Here is a 9,331-nt window from a genome sequence, read left to right on the forward strand (position 1 = left end):
GTAGTCAGAAGACTCTTCCTCTGTGTCCTTGTCTATCTCTGTCTCCTCCTCCTCTTCCAAGCTAAATTATGGTGAAATGCAGGAAACGTTCTCGAGGCAAGTATATGTTGCAGAGGTTGCTGTGCAGAAGGAAGTGCATTGGTATATATACCAAATAACGCATACATCCACCCTGCACACATGGACCGAGCTGCACCCTCTCCTGTCATCTCCCATGCATGTTGCTACGCACTCCACGCTCACATGCAACAAGTACACTCACGGGTTCCACTCCAGCAGTCCTCTCCAGTCTCCAGTCTTCCCTGATGCATACAAGAAGCCACCAGAAAAGCACCAGCTTTCATGTCGTTGTCACTGCCACATCAGTCACCAGTTGCATGTATAGTCAAATCACGTGAAGAAGACCAAATGCTAGTCGTGGTTTCTAAGGCATGCAGCTAATTTCATATCCACCCTCACAATCTTGAAAAATAAAAGACAGCAACAAGCGGTATAATCACGGCAAGTAAGGGAGAAACATGGCATGCACAGTGAGTGTTTTTTCTTCTCCTTACGCTTATATTGGTCAAGTTGAAATTGGCACGTAACCTGCCAATTTCAACTTCTTCGCTATCTCCACTACAATTTCATTTATTGTCTTACTTTGAGGATGAGTCCAATCACCCATAACAAATTCATGGACATGATTTCCCAACTCTACAAGGCTTTTCCCTGGAGTTTTTCTCAATCCTTCATAAAGCATTATCCTTCTTACCTCATGCACATCTACGCTTCTCGTCTGCATACAGATTGGAGATTAGCACATAATCTCCACTATCTTTAGGCTCCAACTGTTAGAGTACTTGGGCTCTTGCAAAGGCTCCTAAACCTAAATGCCCATGTATTGTGCAAGCCCCTAACACGGTCCTCCAAATAACAGCATTAGTCTGCTAAGGCATATCCTAGATAGATTGATCATATGCTTCTTTCACCAAGCCTGCTCTACCTAGCAAATCAACCATGCAAACATAGTGCTCTATTCTAGGCACAATATCATATTCCTCCATCGATCCTTTTGAAGTATTCAAACCCCTCATTAACCATACCGTTATGACTACAAGCATATAAGATCCCAACAAAAGTGATCCCACTAGGCACCAATTCCTCTCTGTCCATCCCCTGCAAATGCTCAAACGTTTCTTTACCGAATCCATTAACAGCCAATCCAACAATCAAAGAAAAGGATATGTATGACGTGTGTGTCAGGTTTCAGTTGCATGTGGTGGTACAATTCAATGGCTGGTTTTGGATTTTCACTCTCTGCATAATCATGGTATTCCATCTGAAAACATCTTGGCTTTCGATTTGGACAAAAATAGTGTGCATAGGTCATAGGGACTGAAAGGGAAACAGCGATGTATATAAGGTGCCTGCCCATTTCTAAGTTGGTTAGTGGGATGCCATGCCTCATAGAAAAGGCAAGGATTTGCTTCAATTTGAACTTAGAAGAGGCACAAATGTGGAAAAGGGCAATGCAGTTTCTTACAATGTAAGGTACTCTGTTATCTGAGCAGGTCGTGGGGTTTTGAGGACAGGATGGTTGGGGGGCGATTTGAGTACATCTTGCTTGTCTGCCGCATGTGCTTGCTTAGGTTTTTTTTTTTTTTATATGGCATGTACTTGCCTAGTTAATTTCTGATAGAAATGTAATGACCGCAGGGACTCTTAAAAAATGTGAAGACAATCTTGACACCCATGACCCAACACATCAGTTTTACGCTTTTTTGAATGGTTTTGATAAGATATCAAAATATTCAATTTGATATATATATAGATCAAATTGAAGTCTTTTCAATCCAAAAGTATTTAATTTTTATGAAAACACTTACAATGCACTAGCAAATATACACTTGAGTGATGTAAAATTTTATATTTGTTTCAGCCTAGGTAATTGCAAAATTTTCCGGAATCGATGAACAACTCAAGGCTCAGTAACTTAAATCACTCCGCGGGTACATATGATTGACATCATGCATCAAAGGATCAGAGCTAGCAAGAGAATGAAGCCTCTTCATTTCTTCCATTAATTCTCCCAATATCTGATACACATCTTCGGAATAGGGGTGGGATCGATCTTCAGCCTTGAATGCATGTACCTCGTTCTTCACCTCTATCCAACTCCAACCAGGGACCTTCTTCACCTTCCTCTCCCTCATCAGTCTTGTCACAGAGGCTTTGTCATCCCACCTCTTAAGACGCCCATACATGTTTGAGAGGATAACGTATGTGCAGTGCTCTTCAGGCTCTACCTCTAGCAGCTGGCTTGCTACCTGAGCAGCTAACTCAATGTTACCACAAGCCCTACAAGCACCCAATAGAGTTTTCAAAACCATTGCATTGGGTTGAAATGACATTGAATCAATCAAGGCTTTTGCCTCCTCCAGATATCCAGCACGACCAAATAAATCAACCGCACAAGCATAATGCTCCATCCGAGGAGGAATCCCGTAGTCAGATTCCATGGATTTTAGAAAACAGCGACCTTGTTCAACAAGTCCAATGTGGCTACATGCGGTCAGAACTGCAACAAAGGTTACATGATCCAGCTTCACCTCTCTCTCTCTCATTATGGAGAAGAGGTCCAGTGCAACATCACCCTGCCCATGTTGTGCATATGCAAACATAATTGAATTCCAAGTAATTGAGCTTTCTTTTGTGGTATCTTCAAAACATTTCCAAGCATCTTCAATAATTCCACACTTGGAGTACATAAAAATCAATGAACTGGCTACAAAATCATTTGAGTCAAAACCTGTCTTAACAGTCAGGAGATGAATCTGTTGGCCTAATTGGAGGATTGCTAAATCTGAGCAAGATCTAAGGACAGCCGAATAGGCATAGTCATCAATTTCCTCCAGTGAAGATCTCATATGCCCAAAGAGTTTCAAAGCATCTTCACTAAACCCCATTTGTGAAAACCCGGTTAACATGGAATTCCAAGAGACTCGGTCCCTAGACTTCATGGAATGGAACAAGTTTAACGCAGCTTCCATGGATTTATTATTCAATTTGAGATACATAGTTATTAATGCATTGCAGATAGTCACTGATTCTTCCAGTCCCCTCTTTATCACCAATGCGTGGAAGGATTTCCCATAGTTTTTATGCGCTGCTGCAAAACAAGCACTTATGACACAAGTATAGGTATAGATGTCGGGCACGAAGCCAAACCCTTGCATCTCCAAGAAAAGATTAAATGCATCCTCATCTTTATCATGAACCAGGTAAGCTACTAGCATGGAATTCCAGGTAACCAAATCTCGGGTACCAAAAGCACCATCAAACACCCTTTTAGCATCTTCTAACAAACCACATTCTGAATATGCAGTGAGTGTAGCATTACATAAAGCATTGTAGAACTCAAGGCCATGTTTAATAATCTTACAGTGAAGCTGCATCGTCAACTTATAGAACTTGTCACCATCAAGCAATGTCAAAAGCGGAGCAAATGTGCCATCTTCAACCCTAACACCTTCCTTCTGCATACAATTTAATAGCCAAAATGCAGTGTCGCGGTCTCCGACTTGTACAAAGCCATCGATGAGTGCATTCCACGAGACAAAATTACGCACTGGCATGCCTCGAAACACATCATACGCATCTTCAACTCTCTCACACTTGGCATACATGTCCAATAAAGCGCTACCCGCATAAACACTCTGCTCATAACCAATCTTAACGATCAAGGAATGCACTTGTTGCCCAAGATCATGTCGACAGGCGTGAGCTACCCCTTTAAGTATACTTCCAAAGGTATAACCATCAGCTTGAAAGCCACGTCTTTTCATGGATTTTAGAAACTCCCAAGCAGCACCCAAGTTCCCAGACTCTACATAGCCAGTGATCATGGTGTTCCAGGTAACGGTGTCTTTGTGGGGCATTTCGTCGAACAGCTTGCATGCAAGATTTAAGTCTCCAGAGTAACATTTTGAATAGCGAAAGAGGATGTTGTTGGCAACGTAAATATGGGAAATAATACCTGATTTGAAGGCCTGGCAATGGGTTAAGAAAACGTTGTACAAAGCATGTCTTGAGCTCTCAACAACTGAATTCAACGGCCTCATTCATCCTCTCTCTGTTACAATGACGAGCTTGACTGATGATGCCGAGATGCCGAAGGTCTCGTGGGTTAGTTGTTGTTTTAGAACCATTACATGGGCCTCGGCCCAATAATTGTAAATTTGCCAACTTGGTCCGTGAATTGGCGAAGCCGGCCCGTATTAGTGAAACTTGATCAAGCAGAAACGCAGTCTAGCATCTCTCCGCAAGTACCAGCCATAAAATGAAGCTTTGATTGTTTCATCCATTCCATTTTTCAATATTGAGAAAAGCGCTGGATCTCACTCAAATCGCTTCTGTGACTCTAAGGTGTTATGCCTTCCCACAACCATCAGTTTTCAAGCAGTTGTCAGATGAACCCCTTTGCTTTTCCTGCGTTTTACTATTCATTTTCGTCCTGAAGAATGGATGCATTGCCCTCACACCTATCTCCCAATTGTATGTGATGGATGGATGCATTTGCTGTAGCCTCTCATTCTGCCAAGGGGTTTCTGGCATATGGATGTAATATGTCAATTGTTGGTGGTTCGTATGCTTCATCATAAGGGCAGTAGGATGATACAGAGAAGCAAGTCATCACAGGCAAATTATTTCCGAGTTATCAATCTTAAACATGATAATATTATAAGTTCGACGAGCAACAATCCAAAACCATCTCTGAAAATCCACTTCAGCTGAGATCCCAACACTGATATTGGTAAGGAAAATGCTCGCAGACACATCTCTTAAAAATAAATGATGTTGTTGTATTTCATGGATCAAACAGTGCAGTGCAGTATATAGACAACCATAACTTGCTATCAATCCTACTATTATGGCTTGAAGCCGTGATCCAAAATTAGTGGGATATAACCTCTGTTAATTGTGGGCAAGTAAAGATATTATTAATATTTACATAGGTATTTCTTAGTACTCTCCCTCGAGTTGGAGAGTGAATATCATGAAGTCCCAACTTGTTACGCAATGTCACAAATTAATCCTTTTTTAATGACTTTGTAAGAATATATGCCAGTTAGAAGCGTGTAGATACATACGAAGGACTAATCATTCTAGCTTGTAGTTTTTCTTTAACCATGTGACAATCGATTTTGATATGCCTTTATGTTCATGAAAAACAAAATTAGTTGTAATATGTAAAGCTGCGTGATTATTACAGAATAATGGTGTAGGAGCTGTTTATGAAACTTTTAAATCTTGTAGTATAACAGAATAATGGTGGAACTTTTAAATCTTGTAGTATAAAGAGTAACCAACTCAGCTCCAAACATGTGTTGGCCATGGCTTGATATTCAACTTCTGTTAATAACCTTGAAACATTGGCTTGTTTCTTAGATTTCCATGAGATGAGTAAATTTTCAAGGAAAATACAATATCCTATAACTGATCTGCTTTGTTGCACAATAACCTCCTCAATCTGAATAAAAAAAAGAAGCCTTTAATGTAAGATTGTTAGTGGTAGTAAATAACAAACCCTGACCTAGAGTCCCTCTTATGTATTTAAGGACCCATATGGTGGCATCCCAATGAGATTGGTGGGGCTGATGCATGAATTTACTTAACATTCGAATATGATAGACTATATCAAGCCTTGTGACAGTAAGGTAGATTAATTGATTAACTAGTCTCCTGTATTTTGATGGATCATCCAGTAATTTTTCATCTGTGAGAGTGAGTTTCAAATTCTGTTCCATTAAGAACTTGTTTGGACGTGCAGTTAGAAGTCCTTAATCTTGTAAAATATTGAGTGCATACTTTCTTTGAGACATGAAAATACCTTTCTTAGAACGAGAGAATTCGATGCCTAAAAAATATTTCAAATCTCTGAGATTTTTTATGTGAAAGCATTTGAGAAGGTACCTTTTGAGACGTTCCATTTCTTGAAGATTATTTCCCATGAGAAGTATGTCATCTACATAAATCAAAACTACAGTAAATGAAGTGTCTTAAGCCTTAATAAAAAGAGAATAATCAGCTTTAAATTATTGGTAATCGATCTATTGAATGATATTTGAGAAGGTGGAAAACCAATTTCTAGAAGCTTGTTTGAGGCCATAGAGTGACTTGTTAAGCCAATACACAACATTCTCCCCTTATCGACAAAGATTAAGGGGCTTCATGTACACCACCTCATGTAAATTGCCATGCAAAAAAGCATTATGCACGTCCAATTAGTAGATGAACCAATAACAAGCAGCAACAATAGCAAGAAGACAACGTAGTGTAGTGAGTTTAGTGGTAGGGGAGAAAGTCTCTTGATAATCAATCCCATCAACTTAAGTGTAGCTTTTAATAACAAGCCAATCCTTATAACGTTTAATAATTCTATCAGACATGTGTTTGATTTTGTAGACCTATTTATAGCCAATTAGTTTATGACCAGCGGGCAGTGGAACCAAACTCTAGGTGTTATTGTGTTAAAGAGCTTCTAATTTTGTAGTCAAAACATGATGTCAATTTAGGTCAAGAATGGCCTGGGCATATGATGTAGGTTCTGTGTGACCTATAATATTAGCAAGACAAGCATAATGGGCAGAAGATAAACGTGAGTAGGTAAGGGAATGAGAAAGAGGATATTGAGTACCTGATGCAGAAAAAGGCATTAAGGTTGAGTGAATGACGTGGTTGGATATGTGGTAGTTTGCATGCCATGTCGAAGGGGTAAGGGGAATGATGGGCCAATCTGGATGAGTAAGGGCGGATGAAATGGGTAGTGACAGCACATGTGAGGGGATGTGTGTAAGGGATGAATATGGGATAGAAGAGGGGGGGTATATCAGGTACATGTGGTGGGTCGTCATTTGGGTTAGGTGGATGGACTGGTGGGTTAGGTATATTAAGTGTGGATGTCCAGTTGATGCAACCATATTATTCAATAATTTCACTCATATTTAACTAGTGTTTTGCCTATATTATATATATATATATATAATGCCTTAATATTCTTCCAGTGCCATTAAAAAGCTAACATCTATACCTTTCTAGAAATCTGAGGCAAGAAATAAAATAAGGAAGAGCATGGAAATAGTAGCCTTCAAGTCAAATCTTGCAATTTGCTAATGTTCAACCATTTCAACTTAAATATTTGGAGCTACAAAAGTCTAATTTATAAAAACTCAATTTTTTTTTGGATTCCTGACACAAAGGCCTATAAATGCTCCAAATTTCAACAAAAAATGATGTCATACGAGGGAGATATGATTTTTAAAAAATAACATCTGAATTCTGCCAACAAACAAGTTTCGTGAAGAAATGAGTTCAAATTATGTTCCAAAGCATCTAAATCGATATCTAAGTTATTATTTCAGTAATTTAGCTCCTCTAAGTCAAAGCATGAAGATTTCATCCAAGGTTATTTATCTCTTTTTAGAAAAATAGTTATTAAAGTACTTAAATGTAAACAGTCTACTTAAAGGAGGACCTATTTTTAAAATAGAGACTAGGGTTTCCTAGGATATAAAAAGAATAAGAGAAATACATGGGGCAACCAACCAAGAATAGAAAAATGACCCCCTCTAAGAAAATTAAAATTATACATTTTTTCTTCTTTTTGATTAGTTATTCAACAAGCATGTAAGGTTAAACACTTTTTCTTGGTTGCAAAGACACAGAAACTTTCAGATTTTAAGAACTGTGAGATTTGTTTTGCCTTTTCTTTTCAGTTTATATAATGAATATATTTATTTTCTTATGCTTATTTTTTCTATAATTGTTTATTTTAATTGCTAGAGTGGACTCTAAGTTATTATTGTAGACAATCTATTGCTAAGTTTGATATCAAAACCGGAGTTGTGGTATGAACTTGTGAATCAACTGAGTTTAATAATTGTGGCGGATCTACGTTATTAATCATAGAGAGAACATTTAATCAAATCAAACATAAATTGCGAACAATTATGTTTTCTTAATTAATCAACTTATCTAGTTCTAAAGACTGTTATTGAATTAAATTACTAGTGCGGACACTTTGGTTATTTGATTATTAGGATTAGTTATACGACGAATCCGTTAACTAACCAGTATTAAAAAGAGATCAATATTCAAAATATAAAATATGTTTTGTTTCTATGATCAGTTCTAATTTCTGTAGGTGAATGTGTGCTTGCGATCAAGGTTTGTTATCTTGATAATTTTCTGATTTTATTTAATTTTGCTTGATAGTTTTCTAATTTCTTTTGCTTTAGCCTAGATAACGTCCAAACCCCTCAAATTGCATATCATATAGCATAAAAATCTGCCTTGAACTTTCCTCGTGGGATTGACCCCTTACTTGCTCTATATTATCTTATGTGTTGTGTTTGAATCTAAGGTGATTAATTTATGCAACCGCGACATCGCAACATCAGTTATCTAAGAAAGAAGATGAAAACGGAGGAGTTTGAGAAATAGATTAGGTAGGAAATTAAGAGAAAGGAAGCAATGTTCACAAAATTAAACATCACAGCTGACAAAGAATTTGTTTGTCTCTTAATTGTAGAGTTTATAACCCTTATAGCCAGTAGGATATCTAACAAAGACACAATATGTGGCGCGGAGGTCAAATTTTTAAATAAGATAGACAATAATTGCATAACAGAGGCAACAAAAGACTTTCAAGTGATCGAATAAGGGGGACGGTTGTACAAGAATTTAAAAGGTGATTTATTAAAGAGTAATGGAGAGGGTAATTGGTTAATGAAATAGACAACAGTCAAGACACAATCACCCCATAAAATAAGGGGCACGTGAGACTGAAAAAGTAATGCACGTGCGATGGTTAAAATGTGACAATGCTTGCATTCTACGACTCCATTTTGTTGAGGAGTGCAAACATAAGTACGTTGATATGCAATACCATGATTCTGAAAAAATTCCCTCATGGAGAAAAACTCTGATCCATTGTTTACTTGAATGATTTTAATATTGGTATGAAATTGAGTTTGAGCAAAAAAAAAAAAAGATTTAAGGAGGTTTTGGGTTTCAAATTTATGATGCATAAAAAATATCCATATGAACCTAGTGAATTCATCTACAATGGTAAAAAAGAAACGTGTTTCTAAATGTGAGGGAATTTTATGTGGACCCTAAATATCACAATGTAACAAATCATCTTTAGTGGAGATTAAGCTGAGAGGGAATGGTAGTCTCATTTGTTTGGCCGTGGAACAAACACTACAATTATTATCAAAAGGAATAGTATTGGAAGACACTAATAGAGAAGCTAGTCTAAGATGTGAAAGAGATGGGTGCCCAATTC

At 37.8% G+C, this 9,331-nt stretch overlaps 1 protein-coding gene across 1 annotated transcript; it reads right to left on the minus strand.

The window, feature by feature from the left end:
• Positions 1–1,816: 1,816 nt before the first annotated feature.
• On the minus strand, positions 1,817–4,166 carry LOC105111550 (Pentatricopeptide repeat (PPR) superfamily protein). The gene has a single exon (XM_011006941.1). The coding sequence runs from the start codon at positions 4,101–4,103 to the stop codon at positions 1,968–1,970; it is 2,136 nt and encodes a 711-aa protein (XP_011005243.1). The 5' UTR covers positions 4,104–4,166; the 3' UTR covers positions 1,817–1,967.
• Between the last annotated feature and the right edge of the window lie 5,165 nt (positions 4,167–9,331).

Source organism: Populus euphratica, unplaced genomic scaffold (genome assembly GCF_000495115.2).
Source record: "Populus euphratica unplaced genomic scaffold, PopEup_1.0 scaffold299.1, whole genome shotgun sequence".
In the NCBI taxonomy this organism is placed as follows: domain Eukaryota; kingdom Viridiplantae; phylum Streptophyta; class Magnoliopsida; order Malpighiales; family Salicaceae; genus Populus; species Populus euphratica.